We start from the raw sequence: 20,000 nt of genomic DNA, 5'->3' as shown, positions 1-20,000 counted from the left end.
TTTTGACGATAAATGTATGGATCATGTATTATCCGGACGTAAAGGAAATGGGCAAGCATGAAATCAAGCGCCTGAGGGATACTGCTGAATATTCCCAGCGCTACTATAGAAAACTGAACTGTGCGATACACGAGACGAACAACGCCGAATACAAATTATTGCTGGATGCGCTATTTACAAATTCGCATTTAACGAAGAATCTACATTCGCTAACGCTTTCTCGCCTTGATGGCATCTCCTGGCGGTGTATGTTTGCTTCGATAACCAATTTTATACCGATGATGCCACACCTTCGCTCGTTAATGATTACCAAACCGCCACATGTCGAGAATCAAGGGCAGGAGAATGGCTTAGTAATCCTGCGAAGCAGTTCCGTGAGGTATCTTGAAGTAAATAACATAGACAATATTAGAATCGATATGCCACAGGTGCAGACATTTAAAGGCCCATTATGTATTCTTTACGAACTCGCGAACTCCCTTGTACTCGGTAACCTGAAACATCTAATAATAAGCAAGGACTTCAGTCGTAAAATTGAGGGAAATGCCACCCCAACTGAACTATCCACCATTCGTCAGTTGAAACATCTAGAAAGCATTGAATTCGCAGCTCCAGTAGCAATTGAAGTATACATCACAATATGCGAGACATGCACCGAACTGAAGGGGTTGACATTTGCAATTGGCTATATTGCTGCTGAAGTTTTAATGAATCTCCCAAAACTTATCAATCTCCGCAGAATTCTATATAAAACACATAGCGGAGCACACCCAGAAAATAACCTATTACACCTTGATTTGTCACCGGTAGTCAATCTGAAACAGGTGGAACTACCACTGAGCAGGCAACTCCGTTCTCTGATACTGCCCAAGTCAGTAAAAATTCTTGCGCTTTGGATCAATACAACAAATTTACAAAACTTGATCCAAATCATAACAGACTACAGTATGCAGTTAACAGAACTAACACTAGTTAGCGATTGGTATGGTCATGGAGTATGGCCAGAAATTTTGAACATTTTGCCAAAAATGGAAAAGCTGGAGGTACTCGTGTTTACTAATGTAACTGTATTAAAATCGAATTTTCTTTGCATGGACACCCCAATGAACCGTCTGCGTAAATTAGAATTTCGAAGATGCTACCTAGAAACGAAACTAATTCTCGGCTTAAAGGATAAGTTTCCAAACGCGTTCATCAACTTTTCCAATTGCGACATGTTGTGTGTGTATTAGTTACGAATGAATGAGAATACTAATTAGAAGAGGAATGATTGTAAAAACCTCAGCCAGAAAGCAACGTTTGGTTTAAACTGCAATAACCGAATAAATGTTTTCCTCATTCCCAAAAACAAATTTTGAGCCGTTTGATATGTTTGTTCATAAGTTTTCGGATTGCGTTTTAATTGTTTAGTTTGACGAAACGATATTTTTTTTGTTTTGTTTGAGAAATTTGAGCAGCGTTTGATGCGATTATCAAGAGGTTGTCCACCAGAGAATGGTAAAATTTGCAAACAAAAAAGTGTCGTTAGCAAAACGGACCGCCGGCCGCCTAGCACTTGCCTGAACTTAAGACAGACCTTCCAAAAAACTAATCAGGTAGCGTGTAGAATCGTCGGGCAAATTCTGCTCGCCAATATGCTACGAGCTGCTCTCGCCAGTGCGCCAGATGGTTGCTGCCGATGATGACCCCATTCATTAAAATGTGCCAACTTTTGCGGTCTCGAAACTGTCTCAAAATGAGAAGCTCGGGATGGCCCCTCCGGTAGATGGCAAGCGGTACTGATCGGTTCGGAGGTCGGCGAGATGGGCGGGCGCGCGATTGAACACCCGTCCATTCGCTGCATCGGTTGCGAGTCAGAACAATTAATTACCTTAATTAAGTTACTCCTCAATCTTCCCGCAGCGCACGAATAGCGCGCGAGTAGCCAGCCAGGACCGTGGAGGAGCACAGAACAGTCTCACGACGGACGGTACAGCGTCAGAGGGCCAGTCTTACCTGCAATGAAGAAGAGCAACGAAAAGCCCCCGATCGTAAAAGGGGGGAGATAAGTAGGGCGGAAGGGCATCACGCGACCGAATGGTTCGGTATTTGAATGTCATCTTAATATCCCATATCCATCCCATCCCATCAGGCTTGCCAAGGCCAAAACCCAGTCAGCCAGCAAGCCAGCCAGCCAGCCAGTCAGCTCCGAGTCCAGCCCCAGCCAGCATGTATATTCATTCGACGAATTGATTAGGCGAGCGGAAGACGAAAAACTCTTTCTCGACTCTTGGCCTGGGAAGGGGAATCGGAAGATGTCCTAAATTATTCATTTATTCGTTTCACTTTGCACTGCAGCAGCCTTCTTCAGCCTTGAGGGCACCAGCACCAAGCAACGCGTCCGGACTTTCCATTTCAAAGAGCCCCATCCTCTGGTTCCCCAGCAGAAACTGAGCGAACGAGAGAGAGAGAGAGAGCTTTCAACATCGAAGCAACGTCGATGGTATGCTGCCGGAGCCGGAAGTGCAGGCGAGCCAGCGGAACCGAATTCTTGGTCCGAGCACGAGCACGAAAAATATGCAATCACAATAACATTCATTCGCCCCACCCCTCCGGGGGAGGACCGGACCTCCGGAGAAGGGTCCGGGAGCGGTGAAGGGGCAAATCTTGATAGCATGGAAATGAAGATACGCATAAATGAAATTGGTCTCTTAATTAAAAATGGACCAACCCAATGGATTTCAAGCGATCCTAAACCGGAGCACGACCGAACTGGCAACTGACAGGAAGAGGGCGGGACGGCAGCATGAAAAGATGCTTTCGGATAGACGCTGTACGCCGTCGTCGTATACACCAAATGCCTATGACTCATCCTTTCGCCCAGGGGTGGGCCTCCGAAAGATAGGGACAGAATTACTCATCGTATCGTCGAACTTAGTATTCATGCTCTCAGCAGCAACCAACAAACGGGCAACGAACTGAAATAAGGAGAACGGGGAAGGAGTCTAAAACAAAATGATAAGATTGATTAGGCCTGCCAGCCTGCCAACAAATGACGCAACATCCTTTCCGTTTCCTTCACTTTCCTTTGATTTTAGTCGGATAACTGTCATCAAATTTGCAAATCGAATAAGTAATACGGCCTTGGTAGTGCTACAAATTGAAATGTTTGCCATTTGCTTACGTTCGGTCAGTGCGTGTTCTTATAGTTCTTGAATGTGTCTCATCTTGACATCTGTCCAAAAGGACTCCACTGGTAACGTTCCAATCTGGGTCTCTCAAGGGCAACATGCCTGGAAGATCTTTTGGTTTCAAGTAGCTTACTGCGATTTGTACGCATTTGATTGAACCTCCTTTGACAACGTGGTACACCTCGAGAATCCTTTGGCGGTTTTGTTGTACATGGATTATGATAGCAACGTTTCAATTCCTGATTGCTAGTAGATGTTAGAATCTGCAACAATTCCTTTAAAAATAGTATGATTGTTACTGTTTTTTCCATAAGATGATGGCAAGAATATGTGTACTAGTACAGAGTGCGCCAACAGTATGTATACTATTTTAGTGTTGAATTACTCTGTCATTTTTCAGCCGATTTTGACAAATAGGACAGTTTCTGAAACTTGAGTCTATAACATTTTAATAATGCATCACTTCATGTTAAAAGAACGGACTGAAATTGTCACTCTTTACATTGAAAAAAATCGGTCAATAGTGGAACCCCCTAACCTCCCTAAAAGTTTTCAGATACAATGAAAGAAGCCCGAAAAAGGACCGTTTTTTGTATGCCGAATGAAGGCGGTCATTTGATCGATATCATATTTTGAGTATGGCACAATAAATGGCATAGAATAACCTAATTAAAACTGGTTTATTTTTTAAAATCGGCTGAAAAATGACAGAGACTTTAAAATAGGATACATCCTGATGGCGCACCCTGTAGCTTGCGATATTTAGTTGCTACTCCGGCTGCAGTATAACAGAATCATGCAAATCCTTAAGAAGGTCTCCTCCCAAACCGAGGGAAACAATTTGAGAACAGTCTAAAAATATGGAATCGAGAGTGCTGGTATGACCATGCGAGGCGGCAAACAAGGCCTAAGTGCATCAGATAAGCACACTTAACCAACATCATAACCGGATGGCCATTCTACTACGACGAAACATGTGTTCGGCAGAAAAAAAAAACTCGTTTCGCAAAGCACCTTGGTAAACCCGTTGACGTGCACTTCGATAACCAGGAACTGGTGATGAATCGTGCCGGAAAAAAAACTATGAATCGAGGAGAAATACCAGCCCAATGGGATGTACTATTTGGTGCACCAGGAATGGAATCACGAATTGTCGGAGAAGCATTATTAACATTGATTCTCGGTTCAGATCCGTTTGAACGCGAAGATTGGTTCTAGTAATAGATTCTACTAATTTATTTCAAGTAGCCCATTTGTTTTGTGTATTAATTAATAGAACTGATAATACATAAACCGAAAACGCTACTCCTGGGGACTTGATGGCAAAAAACAAATCGATACGAATTAATCTTCTACGGCCACTCCTTAATGATTCCTCATCTCGTTCCTAATAACCAGCGATAACATTCCTCCTTCTCCACAGAGCACGATTGATCGTCCGCCCGCCGAATGATTTAACATCTCGTGCACCACCCGCCCTGCAGTTCCGTTGATTGACTTCCTATTCAAATCGAACGACAACAACGATCGTAAATTGACTCATTGGCCGGGACTCTGCGGTCCGAACGTGACGGACCGTGGCCCCAGACGGATCGCAACCGCAGCACTCGCGAGCGGATCATAAAACCGTCGTCATTTCATGCTCGGCGTGACATGAACCGGCATCAAGATAGCGCCACACAGCACCGAAACTGACACGAACATGCATTCTCATTACACGATCGACACGCCACGCTCACCTCAAGGTGGCCACCACCGCAGCCCTAATGAACGGATGGACGAACGAACGAAGCCCATCCTTCGATGGAAAAAGGGATGCTGACTCGGTAGGGGACTTTTGTGTTAATTTGTACGGACATGATCATTGCGCTTCGAGTCGCATCTTTCCCGCTCTCTTGCGCGCTGTTTATCGTAACCTGCGACTTCTTTGAAGCCTTTTATTGCGCTGCCCTTTCGGCAAGAATCGATGACCAAACCGGCGGTCCGAGCACGATGCTGACGATGGATGACGATGGATGACGATGGATGGATGGTGATGCTGATGATGAGATCGATTGCCGCTGAATTTCGTGCATTCGATGCCGATTCCACCCATTCCACGATGTCCGTGAAGGTTAAGGAGTGCTATTGCAGCTAGCAGACCAGAGCTAGAGATGCAGCAATCCAGTGCCATTGACTATGTTGTCCCTCTCCATGACGCGTACTGATGACCTCACCGCGATCATCGGCGGTGAAGAGTTTAGTTTTGCGGTTGACATCAGCGGCGTGCAACCGTTTGCATTCGATGCCAATCGCGGCCTTCCCGACAATCGGCACTGATGTCGCGTGCCAGCAACTTCATTAGCACGGAGTGCCAGCCAGGGAGTGCCGGGATGGTAATCATGGTTTGGCGTAGATTCGACATCAATTACACATCACGTCTGAGGACGAAGCTGTGCCGGGCGTTTTGGGCATGCTCGTGTGTTTAAGGAGAAGGTTTACAGATTGTGAGTGCTTGAAACAATGGTCCAATTAAGCCCACTAGCCCACTAATTATGGTAATACTTTTAATGTGTCAATTGTTCGAATTGAAGCGTTCAAACGGTGAAGGGAGATCGGTGTGCACAACGTTGACATTGTCAAGAGATTTGCATGATTTTGCATGATGAACCTCCTTTCGGAGAACTTTGAGGAAGTCATCGCATTTACTACTCCATCAATCCGAACACAGTCTACGGTATTTTGTGGAGCTGCGAGTGTTGGCGTGAAATTCGATGCCAAGATCTCCCGGAAGATGGTCTCTCCAACTAGTAAGTAAGTTGTGAGTAAGGGAGATCCAATCGGGACAGCGAAAAGTCAGAGAAGTCTTCAAGCAAGCTCCACCGTATTCTAAGAATAGAGTAAACAGGTTCCAGCTCACGATTCTGAACAGGTTCCAGACTCCAGAACTTAAGCTGGACAATGCCTTGGCCTGAAGCGGTTTCAGGTCTAAAGTCTTTGACCATTAATCACTGGGAAATCGTTTTACCAAGGGTGAGAACGAGTGGCAGGGACCCTCAGTGGCCTTATTTAAATTGTTGCAGATGCCTTTCGTGTGTTTTTGAAGCATTCACTTAACTTAACTATGCAGTTAATTATGCATAATTGGGGTGCAATTGGCATCATCTAGCATTCTTGTGGAACCTCAGTGTTCTCGCAAGAATATCTTCAAGCATTCTACAATCAGGATCCAGTTCCTACATTTCCAAAGAATTTGCGTCTGTGTTTCCATCGACTGAAGACACTGAAATGCTACCACATTCCTTGCTGTTCTCTCTCTCTCTCTTATTCTCTCTTCTGTTATCACCTTCTATCATCGAACAACAGCAGTCTTCTCGGAACAGGAAAAATCCGAATCAGACACGATCCACGAACGAAACCGATCCTCCCTCGATCCGGATCCCAACTCCCGGACCACCGCGTACACACCCCGAAGATCGGGATCGAAGAACGCCATAAAATCCACAAGAATTCCGCCAAAAACCGGTCACCCACATACCGTGTGCTCGAAGAGAGGGAAGCAAGGGGGAGAGCGGCCCATGCAAAAGGTAATTGGCCATAAAAATGGTCAACTGGCCTGGTGGTTTGTCATCGAAAGTCACGCCAGCAGTCATTATTAAGGTCAGCGTCAGCGTGAATGTAGCTCAACCAGGCGCCCGCTCGCCCGCCCGCTGTGCTTTCACTAGTCACTTTCCAGCGCAAAAAACTAAAAAAACGAAAACGAAAACGAAACCAACGATCATCATACGAGGTACTGGTGCGTGCGATAGCGATCGACCTAGTCTTTTAGCAATCGATCCAAGGGCCTCGCTGGAGCTTCCAAACCGGAAGAAAACGGGCGGGAACATCGTATCACGTTTTGCGCGAGATGCGAGCCGCGAATTTACATATCACGCCAGCGACAACGACGACACCTGGCAGCAGCAGCAACATCTTCACCACAGCCTCCGATCGTGGCTACGGTCGTGTGTTCGTGGGTTACTATGTTCGGTTATGCTGATGCTGCAGCCACCGACTTCTCTCTCGCTTCTCGTCTGGCATCAAAACATCCACGGAATGCCTCTTCTCTTTTAGTGCTTCATCTGCTGCTTTTTCTGCAGCAGAAGATGATGATGATGATGATGATGGCGGTGGTGATCTGGACAGAAACCGAAACCGTAAGAAACCATCTGCTGCTGCTGCTGCTGAAGACGAGGGCCTGCGCTGCAGATCAGCCTCGACCGATCACCTCAGTAGCTTCGCGACCGGCGTTTCGGCAACGTCGTCGTCGTCGTCATTGTCGGTTTGTTCGCGTTCGTGTCGCGGTTCGCGGTTCCAACAAGCGCGGAACAACAAACAACAATCCGGCACCTCACACACCATACCATACACACATACCACGGCCTCTCTAAGTCCACCTGTACGCTCGCTCTACTTTAAGCTGTTCTCGTGGTTCTGGCGACTGAAGGTGACTGGAACAATTGAACTCATTACATGGCAGGCAAGAATGACAATTTGTCGCGCAGCATTCCACCAAGCAGCAGCAGCGATAATAATGTGCACCCCCACCCGGCAGGGGATGCCAGGGGGGTGTAGTGAAGTGCGTGCGTGCGAGGCGTATTGGCCCTTGGCAACGGTGGTCGCAGCTGGTCGCCGGTCTCTTGAACTTGTCGCTAATCGAGTCGTTGAATTATTGATTCCGTGATTTTCCTCTCGCTGCGTTCGATCAGTGACGCTGATCACGAAGACGACGACGACGACGACACACACGAGGGTTCTGCACACGCGAAAAAGCCTTCAGCCGATGGTGCGTAACCTTAACCTTCGATTCGATCGAACGGTAGAAGCGGTGCGGTGATGGCAACGATTCGTTCGCTGCGGTGACGAAAGGAAGTGGAATCAATGGTTGCTCAGTTGTGTCAATCGTGCAGTGGCGTCGTTGTGAGTGTGTTTGTGGTGCTTACGTTTATTGTTTTTCGACAGTTATTTCGATGAGCAGCAGCACTGAGGAAGGAGCAAAGGTCACTGAGGTCCTGCTGGATTAGGACCTCACATCGCGCTGTTCCGATGATGGATCGAGGAGGTTTAAGTGGTGGTCGTTTTGGGTGGTTAAGCGCTGTACGGGCACGAGCCCGATCCCTAGGTCAGGGTGAGGGTTGACCTTAATCGTGATTAGCGTGATGAGCTTGGGCCCACACAGTGGTCTAATGGTTTGGCTGACTTTTGGAATACTGTTCAGCATATTAGCGGGAAATGTATGATCGAACATGCCTTAACGCCATTACATCGCAATCGTTCTACGGCCTCGGAACATCGGTAATTGTTTAACCTCGTTCGGGGAGTAACGATCATTTTTCTGGTGCTTTATGATGCCGTAGAGCGGTAGAAAAAGGGGAAGGCAAATAATCGGCATTGATGGTCCGGTACTACCAGCTGTTCCTCCATTTCTGTTCCAGCAGCCAGCAGTCCGGGCACACACAGTACCGGGCGCTCACATATTGTTCGTCAAAAGGGTTGATGGGACATTCTAATGATGGACGATGATGGACCCTTCCAATTCTACCACCGCAATTGTGTTTCTTCTGCTCTTCGCTGAAGCTTTGGTGTAGTGTATGGCACCTAAAAGCAGGTGTCACGCTGTTTCATTTACGCTCAATTCAATCCTCATCATCGGTAACTGTTAGGTTCTGTCGGGTTCTATCATTGTGTTCTTCTGGTACAAGGCGACATAGAAGTTAATGACATTTTGATAGTTTTTTCTACTATTTTTATCAATTTTGTTGGACGTCTTTTTATTTGGTTGTTACTTCTGGTGTGACAAGCCTTTTTAGAATAGATTTTCTTGTTTTTATTCTTGTTATAATTGCACAGTTTTTTTTGTATTACTTGGAATACACTATAACTTGACCTTTAATTTATGACACAAACGTAAATGTAGCTGATCTGTAATAAACAACTGTATGCTAATATATGAAATGTATAAAACGATCAATCAATTAGTCAACAAACAAAAGTGAAAACACTTAAATATTATACTGGGTGTGCCATGAGGATGTATCCTATTTTAAAGTTGAATAACTCTGTCATTTTTCAGTCGATTTTGACAAATAGGACAGTTTCTGAAATTCCAGTTTATGCCATTTTAGTAATGCATCACTTTAAAAGAACGGACTGAAATAGTCACACTTTACATTGAAAAAAATCGGTCAATAGTGAAAGCTGCGGTCGAGCAATGGATGATGAATCCTCATATGACGGCGCTGGCTTTTTTTCTGTGGTTCTATTTGAAAAATAAGGTTTATGCCAACAAACCGAAGATTATGAAACAACTTGAAAAAAAAAAGATTATGAGCAAATATTAGAGCTGAAATTGCCAAATAACTCCCTAAATGCAGTCAAAACAGTACCGAAAAGCTCGAAAAAAGGTCGCTTTTTGTATACGCGAATGAAGGCGGTCATTTGATCGATATCATATTTTGAGTATGGCACAATAAATGGTATAGAATAATCTGAATAAACCAGTTTTTATTTTCTAAAATCGCCTGAAAAATGAAAGAGTTATTCAACTTTAAAATAGAATACATCCTGATAGCCTAACGCTTAACAGTTGCATATAGTATAGGACCTAAAAAAATGTGAAAAAGCTTTAAAATTTACAAATTCTTCAAAACAATGAAATGGAAGGAAAAGATAAAACACATTAATCTTCAATTAATTCCAACAACCACTTTCAATCTACGTGCCAAAAGTCAATTGAAAACGAGAAATCCAACACGAACATGAGGTGAAAAATGGATCCACCAGATCTGGCTATTGTTGAGACTAATGCAGCATCATCCAGAGTAGCGATTTCCCTTCGATCGCGCCCGGCCAGGCCCCGGAGCCCGTTCTATTTGTTTAACACATTTCACGCAACCTGTTCAGCTCGATCGAATTGTGTCACGCGTTGGCGCACTGTTGATTCCCAGGGGAACTACACGCGCTTTTCACCGCCGACTCCACCCCGATGCTGTTGCTGCCGCTTTCTCTTCCACTCTCGACTTATGGCGCCTCAACAAGAGTGCCTGTCAGGTCGGTTCACGCCATCACCATCGACGACTGTGTTTATGTTGCGCTGGCTATTTGTCTAATTGCAGACACTCTCGCTCATTATCGCAAGACCGTGAAGCATCTCTATTGGCAAAGAGCGCGTGTGCACCTGGAACCTGCCGCGTTGCAGCATGTGAAATCTCGAGTGTAGTGTCCCTGTAATGTAATTAATGATCTCACTCCCCTTCCCGCCATGCGACACGATTTGATCAGGTGCTAATTTCGTGTCATTAGCGTACCACATCCACGTGGACACGCTGGCCACACTGGCCACGCCATGTCCACTTAATCTCCAAATCAATATTATAACACAAACATACGCGTGGCAATGCGTACGACTCGCACCTATTGCGCTATGCGAGACCAAAAGGTAAATAAAATACCCGGGAGCCCATCAATCGCGAAAACATCTTGCGACGAATGCGTTCCATCAGGTTCACGGGGAGGATCACGAGCTCGTGCGACCACGTTTGCGGTCATATATGCAAAGATGTGTGTCCGATATGCAAAGATGTGTGTCCATTTGTGTGCGACACGCACTTGGTGACATCTGCCACCATCCGCAGAACGGAAGCTGAAGCACGACACACGGCTCTTCAAGCGGTAATGGCGGTGATTACTCACCGGCACTGAATCAAATCGTCAGCTGGTGTTGTACTGGAACCCACGAGATCCCAGACGACGTGAAGAGCCGAGGAAAAGAGCGGCCGTTGACGTTGACATATCGTTCCGCCGTTTGGGGTTGGGCCCAAGTATTTTTTGGCACAAATCAAGGTCAGACGCTAGTGCTACCAAATCCCTACGGAGGGAGTGCGTCCCGATCGATAAAGAGACCCGCGGTTGGGGTTCTGATTTTCGCCTCCAAACCGAAGGTATGCGAGGCATCCAACTGTTTCCCTCATTTGCATCCCGTGGAACGGCGACACGAAAAGGGTAGGGGAAAAAAACATGACGGCCGCTAGTAATGGCGGCCAGAAGCAGTCGGCAGAACATGTCGGTACCGCGCGACCTCGGCCACGGCCTGTCAACGGAACCAGCAATTAAGGGTACGCCGATGGAGTTGCTTGAAGTTCGGAGGTGTTTGGCGTGTCTTCTAGAACACAATCGGAACGTTTATGCTCTCGGTGGGGTGTGTGCTACCCTTCTTAAGCTTCAAACAACTTCAACTGTGTTCTGGTTGCCCCCCAAAAAATGTATGACCAAGGCAACCGAGAAGAGAACAGAGCCGCAGGCTTTACACTCCGAGCATGTGTTGTAATGTAAAACCTTTGTGAGAGGAGCGGTGAGAAGACAACAAAAGACCTCCTCCTCCACCAAAAAAACCATTACTTTTCACGCCAGCATTCCCACGATTTGTCTCACATGGGGTGGCACGTTGGTTGGGTCGGCGCCTTTTTGGTGATGGCTGTGATGTGCCAAAATGAAAGATGTACCCTGGTGGCAAAGAGAAAAGCGAAGAAGGTCACGCTTTTTGGTGCTGCTACTGTTGCTGCTTCTGTGAGGCAAGGCGAGCACGCAAAAGTAACACATTCTGTGGCCATTTGAGAGCACGCAGAACCTTCACGAATTCGCGCAGCGCGCCTTCCAGCTCCACTAATGTCAAACAGGGTTGATGAGTTTTAACGAGTTCCCTCTCTTCCTCTCTACCTCAGCCACTGCAAAGGAAAAGCCGCTATTGTCCGCACTTGCCGTGGCATGAGCGTCCACAGCATGCAACTCGCAGTAAGCTTTGACACACAGCAGCAAAAGGGCGCACAACCATCTCGATGCTTTGTAGCCGCAGCACACCATCAGTCCCCGGCCCCGGCCAACTATGACCGACGAGTACAATACAGAAGAAGGGAGAAAAAAAAAACTTTAATAATAATAATGGAACGAGTGCAGATCATGTCATGGTGACCACCACCGTCCCGGACCAGCAACCCGGGGAACCTAACCTGACATTTGATGTACGTCGTCCATTATTCTTGCGGAAAATCAATAAAGCTTAAGCCGACGATGAAACGTGACTGGAGCGCCCAGGAGGGACCATTGCAGCATTCGCAGGCGGAGGATTTCGGTCACTGCCACCACTGGTACTGGTGTTCTTTCGGCGTGCTGTAAATCAGTTTTTATATTCTCTCCGCATGTATTGTTGCGAGCTGGTCGGATTGGACGGATCGGTTGGGCGGTTGGCATTTGCTGTGTGCTGCAATCCTTGGCAAACGAATCTCCCGAGGGCCGTTGGTGTTGGCCGTGGCTTCAGAAGCATACAGCAGCAGGCAACGCATAAGGAATTTATCTTCCGAAGCTTTCATCGTCCGGCATGACCTTCCGGGGTTCTTTCTTGCGGTCCGTGCGGTGCTGTTGGTTAAGACGGAAGATGGTTGCTTGGACAGTTGCGCGTCACGGAACATTTTGGGTTCTGGTTCGAGGTGCAGAACTAATATGCCCGCCGGCGGACAAGAGTCATAAACCGTTTGAAAGGTGGTTTACGCTAACAACGGAGTTTGATTAATTTATTGTTTGAGTTAGCGATCTTCAGAAACATTCAGGTTGATTATAATAAGCATTATCTCTATCGCAACATTAAAAATATCCTTTGTTGCATGGCGTATTTGTGCATTTGATTTAATATTAAATAAACACAATTCAAAACTACCTATTCATAATTAGCGTAATCACTATCACAGCTATGAAATTGAAGATGTAACATTGCAGTAAAAACAATTACAACCCTTTTGCATCAACTATTTTGAAAAAATTGGGTGAAATAGTAACCCCATCAAGAAGATAATACAGTAATATTTAATCCACAATAATCACATCCTAAAATCTGACATTATAGACCAACAACATTAGATTGAAGCCCGTAAAATGCATGTTGTTGAGAGCAGAAAGGATTTTTTTTATTTTGTTTAGTTATCAAAGAGCACAATCGCGATGTCCCTGCTCAAATCCCTCAAACTAATCATAACAGCCACTGTTTAGGACGCGTTAGTCTGTGGTTGAATTAATCTGAAAGCATCAGCTAACTGATTGATGGCATTTGTTGATCTGTGCACGCTTTCTATCTAAGATGCAGTTGCCTGATATGATTCAAACATTTGCATAAACGTATACATGCCGATAATGATAGGCGAATCTCAAACAATTTGCTAATTAATATGCAATCTTTGCCCCGCGTATTGGCCATAAAACTAATTAAACATTTTTACAGTACGCTCCATTAACCTAATCATTGCTGAACTTATTAAACATAGCTAACCCTAGACCATCCAAAAACAACACTTCTTTAAAGCACCAAAACACTGCTCTTCCCGCAACTTTTCAATCGTACTTCCGCCCAGATGCTTCTCGCTTCCATCCTGAACACGTGCACACGCATGTAATCCCCCCGCCCAACACTCCATCACCACCACCAACGACGGTGACTCCACGGAATGCGTTACACTCTGCTAATTTGAATACAAAAACACCGGTCACCGGGGTAGTGAGGACCGTTGGCTCTTCGGAAAACCAGTTCCATCCATCGGTAGCTCGGTAGACGAACGGCCACCGCACAGATCGGGTGACCAGTGACCAGGCCACCAGGGACGAGGAACCAAACGCAATCGCCAACATGCGGGTGTTGACGAGACCGTTTGTGGCAACCTACAACCACTTCCTCATCCTCTCGCGCTGCTCATTCGCTTCGCTTTCGAGCACCAAATTCGTATTCGTCCACTCTCTGGATGGTGCTCTGGCGCGGGGGCGAGGGCGCCTAAATGTAACGCAATACTGCTGCCATCGAATGGAGCAACTTATGCGCTTCCCTTTTCTGACCATTGACCATTTCATTGCGAGTAGCAGAGCATTGTCACGCCGATCTTTTGGACTCTCCCGCCGGTACTGACTTCATCATTCGGTCGCCCGTTATATTTTGGTGGAAGCATTAGTCACTCTCTGGTCGTGGTGTCGTGACCACACGCGTTACCAGTTTGGTTCGGTTTTGAAACGTCACGATCGTGACGTCATCTCGCTAACTCGCTATCTTATCATGATCCCCAAAGGGTCCCTGTAGTGGAGAGAGAGGAAGAGTGTGCGTTGCTGGTTGATTGTCACCTTGAAGTAGTGTTTAGTACTTACGAGTATCTGAGAGAGAGAGAGAGAGTTGATAAGAGACGCGACACTTGGCGCCTATTGTTTCTCTACATCACCCCATCACTGCGGCCGCTCGTCATCGTCGTCGTTCAGTGTCGTTTTGTTTACTTTCTCCGTCCGTACTCAAAGGGTTTGTCTGTCTCTGTGGCTCTCGAGGTGCCTTAACGTCGCACAGCACGCCTGCAGCAGCTGCGTGCAAAGTCCTCGTGTGAGCGTACAGCGAGAGAGAGAGAGAGAGGAAAACCGAGACAGACCGAGTCGAGAGCCGGCGAACTTAAGCCGGAGAGCGCGGATCCACACATCTGCGGCTTCCTAGCTAGCTTGGGGACCGCGTGCTCCACGAGAGTCGTCATTCTCGATTTGCCAACAGGGCCGAACGCCAGCAGCACGGAAATGTGCACGTGCCACAGACCATAACAGAAACCATAGAGACCAGCCACGCCAACTAGCAAGAAACATTTTGCGTAAAGTTTGTGGAATATTAAGGCCCCCTCGCCATTGGACAGTGTGTTTGCGTTTTAGTGTGTTTGGTGCGTTTGGTTGTTTGTAACGGTTCCGTCCGACTGATCGATCGAATAGAGAGCGCGCGTCAAACCGATCGATCGTTACGTGCGCGCGCGCGCGTTTGTTTGTCGACGATTCATCGGCAGATCGGTGGCCCCGTGGACCTCGTCCGTAGCCCGCTCGCCCGACGGTGCCATCTTCATCACGAGAAAACGAGAACCAGCGCACCAACCACCACCAGCAGCAGCAGCACCGCATCGACAAATCAGCAAAAATGTGGCAACATCTTCACCTTTACATTGCGGCCTGCACTATTTACGGTAAGAGACGGCACAGTTCTAGTACGACGGTGTCGTTATCGTGGTCGTTACCCTTGAGAAGATTGACGAATGAGTGTGAGGAGTGGCACCTCTGCTCCCCGCTTTGGGGACAATTACTACAACTACGACAACGCAACAATAGCTTTGCGCGGGACTGTCTTCTGAGACTCGCAAGCTGGAGCTCACCGGGAGATGATTACCGGCGCAAAAATTCACGCGGAAGAGAGTGAAGCTCCCGTTGGCCATTATTCGCCAGCCAGCATTCGAACCCGAAGCGAAATGGCAACTGGTGCTCGCTGCACACCGAAAAACCAGTTCAACCAGTCAGCAGCTCCATTCGCTAACCGGCACCATCCAGTCGCGACGACGACGACGATGGCAACAGCAGCAGCATCATCTTGGTGTGCTGCGCCTGCTATTGTTTCCTAGTAGGCCGGGCGTCATTCGATCCCCAACGCCCGAACGCACTAGGCGTCTGCGCTGCCTGACCTTGAGAACTGGTTGCGACGAATGGCGGGCGTTTTCCCTCAAATGAAACACGCCTGTCGATGTACGATGTGGGCCGCCACTCGGAGTCAACAAATGCGCTTTCGATAAGATAGTCAAGGTGTCATCTTGTGACCGATTCGGATTGATGGTTCGTCGTCGTTTTTTTGGTCGGTATTTTCGGCCGAAAAGGTGATCGGTTTTCGCGCTCTCTGCACCGGTCCTAGCGGCTGGGGCACTGTTCCGTTTCCGTTTTCACTTTCACCGGGATGAGCGGATTCTAAATTTAGAATAGATACTACACAGTCGGACAGTGCATTCCGAGAGATTTTTACGGCGGGGGAAAAAAACGTTTAAAATACGACCGTCGTGCGCCATGCTAAACGGACTGTCATAAAGTTGTCCATCGGAATGTTCGCCATGGGTGGTGGCCGCGGTTGCGGTTGAACCGTTTCGTTCACGCTTCGGCAGGGCCATATCGTACGTGGTGATAAGCAGAGTGCATAGCAGCGAGCACACGTTCCGATAAGAGAATGTTCAAGGTGCACACTCTTTGGTCGCACAAGGGTGCAAGAAGTTGAATGAAAAATTGCAACACCTCCATGCAAGTGTTTTGTGTAATTGCTATTTCTATTGCTGGTAATTGATAACTTATTGTAACTCATTCTGTTGCTTTGGACAGAATGATTGCTTACGACTAAAAAAGGGGACGGTAGTGGTGTGTTGAGCTGCAATTATATCATGTTTCTGGTATTTTTTGCTAAACATTGTACTACCAAAATGATTTATAACGAATAGTTGATGCTAAAAAAAATCCCTAAACCTAAAATGTTAATAGAAAAATTGTTTTAATCAAAATGTTGACACAGATGGGAAGGCCACTCGTTTTTAGAAACGACACTGTCTAGTCTGAATCTTTTCTAGTTTAGAGCTCAAAAGCGATTGACAACTTTTACCATTTTATCCCTTCTATTTATGCTAATTTTCAAAAGCTAAATCTGGCGCGTAAAATTTCTTTAATATTCAAAAATGTGCTTTAATATTCAAAAAATCTAGTAGGCCAGGTGGTCTGCTTGCGCATGAATCCATTTTATGAGAATGACAAATGCAAGAAAATAATCTGCACGTAATTAAGCGAATGAAGAACAGATTTGATCATTAAGGAAAGTGATGGTCCAGATGTTAATGATCTTGCTGAAACCTAACAGCTGAGTTCACCATTAAGAGGTGTAAGGAAGCAACGTATGTGCTCATTCAAAATATTCCTCAAAGTCACATAAATGGTTTCTCTAGATCATGTTTTACCAAACCGCTGAAAAACATAAAAAACGATACAACTCATAGGAAATGTATTTTACAAAGATTCTTGAACCAGAATTCAAGATGCTACTTAAGCTCAATATCGTCTTATACCGGATCAAACAGGGTATTGAAACTCGAATGTTGTAACAATCTTAAGCACCCAAGTTGCGTGGCACATTCGTATCTCGCTGCCTCTGTCCCAAGGGTCGTCAGCTGTATCAACGTTACACATGGTTCTTGTCAATACTCCCCTCGCGCTTGGGCCTGCCAGATGTGTTCAGTTGCGCCGTACGCTGACGCACCAAACCACCTCGTTTCAATCCAGCATTTTAATGATTCATGTGTGGATCCTCAGAACTCGCTATCTCTTATCGGGCCCAAGCGCGCAAACAATGCACCTCACCCACGATTCTTTGTGGCGCAACATCCTGCCCAGCGCACCAACGGAATACACAAGTAACGAATGATGATCGTGATCGATCGAAGCAAATATGCATCACACGATGCGCGATCTCAGCAGTCCTTGATCCACAAGGAACGGTTCAGCCTGGCCTAGGGTGTGCGCGATTGCCAAATGTTTTACCATTTTTTTAATTTCCAATCCTCGTTCGTTCGTTCACTGGTTCGCCGAAATCTTGATTGACGTGCTGCCCCTTGTTTGGTGTGGTTCGGCATTTTAAACCATTTGGTTTCAATCTTCATCCGTCTGTCCGTCCGCCGGTCAGAGTACGGTACGGATTGGCGACACGCAATAAATCATTTCATTTTGCACTCATGCTGGTGCTTAAGCTGCTGCTCTCGTTCGATACACATGTTGCCGTAGCACACATGTGGTGCCCTCGGGTTAAGTTCGCCATGGAATAGGATTGCGCCTGTGGCAAATGGTCCCGGCTTCGTTTAATCATTCGCACTAATCGATGTTTATGCTGGCACGAGAGATGCGATGCGTCTGTGCGCGCTGGCGAGCCTCAAATCGGACAATTAAAATTTATTGTTCGTTTAGCTAAACGGTACCACGCACGGAATGTTGACTCTGCCAGTGCTGTGTGTGCTGCGATTGGTTTAGATTTGGCTACTGGAGAGGCGAGGTGAGCTGAACGCTATACTGCAGGACAGCGATGAAGTGTGAGCAACCGAGGTCGAGGTCCGTGGTCCGTAAACAAATCATTAGCGTTCGGCATTTGCCTTCAATGAGGATCCGCGAGAAATGCCGAGCAAGTGCTACGGCTCCAGAAAAACCATTAAATTTATTTACGAACGCATGAAGTGATGGAAATCCTGTTCTAAAAGACGAACATCTAGCTCCAAGTTCCGGCTTGTGATGGGCAATCCATTTGGTCGATGATAAAGGCGCACATGTTCTATGGTATGTGCTCTTCATATGCTGATAAAGAAATTCCTACGGAGATCATAAAGTGGTAACAATAGAATTGGGTTCTGGAAAATACTCCGAAAAGAAAAGAAATCAAATGAAATGGCCAATCAGTAAGTACTGATACACAGCGGCAAGTGCCGTCAATGGTTTATTTCTGATTTAATTCATCGTTACATTTCGTTACTAAACAACCGTGTGGTCTTGTACATATCATTAGCCCCGAGGTTCTTTGCGGTGCAATAACGTTCTCTTTAGAAAATTAAACTCATGTAAATGCAATTGTTTCTGATTTCAAGACAGATTTTCCTGGTAAAATCCTTATACCATACGAAAAGTCATCGATTCTGACGTTCGGAAACCTTTCCTTGAGCCCGTAAAATGTTTTGTTCTTCAGCAAGCAATTATGGAAGTGTAGCTTGCGCACACGATCCATTGGAGTTTCTGTGCAAAGAAAGCTCTCTTCGCAAAATTCAGAATCACAAAACCCGAGAACCTCCAGATTTTGCAAAACTGGCAAAATCTTCAGTATTTTAGCCAAACTACTGAAATAACCTTCAAGCATTAGCTCTGTCAACTGCATGCTGTAGTTCATGATGGTTTCGACCACGCCGGGGGGATCGAAACAGTGCGTGCAGTTCATGCTAAGCATTTTAACCGACTTGGGGAGAATCACGGTGTAACATTTTGATCCTCGCACTTCAAGTCTCTCTAGCTTGTTTAGCGGCGATAAGTTCAGCTGAATAGGCTCCTCTAGAGAAGTGGAATAGGCTGCGCAGAGGGAGCTTTCATTAAAATTATATGAAACTCGGGGAATGTTCATAAACTTTGTGAGATGATCTAAAACGCAAATATTAAAATTGATCGGTGTGGTGGAAAACGTTAATTTCGTCGGTGTGATGAATGTCTCAAATATTGCGATGAGTTTGTTAATTTCATGAAAACTTTTTACTTCCAATGTTTCCACTTCCGTCAATCGGCGAAAAATTGATAATTTCTCTTTGGTTACGATGCTATGATATGTCACCTCGTACTCTTCCATTAGTGTAATATGCTTTAGGTTACCGAACGCACGTCGAAGAGCGATTTTAGCTGAATGACAAATTAGAGACAATGGGCTACTAAATGTTTGCAGCAGTGGCATATCTATCTCGACATCGCATACGCAATTCATTTCAAACTGTTTCACAGAACTGCTTCGTAGGATTGTTATTCTTTTCTTTGGTCCTATTGGCCACCAATCAGAAGTGTAAAGCTTCAGCGAAACTAGGGTCGGCATCTTTGGTAGTGTTTTTGATATCGACGGAAGTAAAGCCGAAAAGGATTTAACATCGATAAAGGAAAGCTGTAGTGAATGAAGGTTTACCAAAAGCAATTGCATGAAAGGAGATTTCTATAACGGTACAAATCGAGAAAGTTCTACTTCTCCCATCGTACACTTGAGATGTCGATAGCGTCGCTGGGAGCATGTCTCAACATCTAGTACACGCTCGATTGTGTACTTGCCCTGCAGACATTTCGCATACAAAATCGAGCATTTGTGACTCATCTATCGTAAAAACAAATCTTACAGCGTATCCGCTTAAGAAGATGATATTGTTCCATCTTTTGCAAACGAGAGATGCACTTTTCACGTCC

The 20,000-nt window shown here is 46.0% G+C and overlaps 3 protein-coding genes across 3 annotated transcripts in view; 2 read left to right on the top strand and 1 right to left on the bottom strand.

Annotated features, from left to right (window-relative positions):
• Positions 1–1,238, top strand: part of LOC126574360 (uncharacterized) — a 1,493-nt gene extending 255 nt beyond the window's left edge. Inside the window, exons 2-3 of the mRNA XM_050234507.1 lie at positions 1–120; positions 940–1,238. The exon at positions 1–120 is cut by the window's left edge and continues 112 nt beyond it. Of these exons, the coding sequence (XP_050090464.1) occupies positions 1–120; positions 940–1,232 (413 nt within the window). The 3' untranslated portion in view covers positions 1,233–1,238. The remainder of the gene's footprint in view (positions 121–939) is intronic.
• Positions 1–20,000, bottom strand: part of LOC126577532 (uncharacterized) — a 269,650-nt gene that overhangs the window by 74,178 nt on the left and 175,472 nt on the right. The gene's annotated exons all lie outside the window — the stretch shown is intronic.
• The window catches only part of LOC126577535 (fasciclin-3-like), a 9,381-nt gene continuing 4,062 nt past the window's right edge, over positions 14,682–20,000 (top strand). The window contains exon 1 of the mRNA XM_050239221.1: positions 14,682–15,202. Within this exon, the coding sequence (XP_050095178.1) occupies positions 15,157–15,202 (46 nt within the window). The 5' untranslated portion in view covers positions 14,682–15,156. The remainder of the gene's footprint in view (positions 15,203–20,000) is intronic.

The sequence above is a fragment of the Anopheles aquasalis genome, chromosome 3 (genome assembly GCF_943734665.1).
Source record: "Anopheles aquasalis chromosome 3, idAnoAquaMG_Q_19, whole genome shotgun sequence".
In the NCBI taxonomy this organism is placed as follows: Eukaryota; Metazoa; Arthropoda; class Insecta; order Diptera; family Culicidae; genus Anopheles; species Anopheles aquasalis.
The sequence above is the reverse complement of the archived record's forward strand: the minus strand, read 5'-3'. Positions and strand labels throughout refer to the sequence as shown.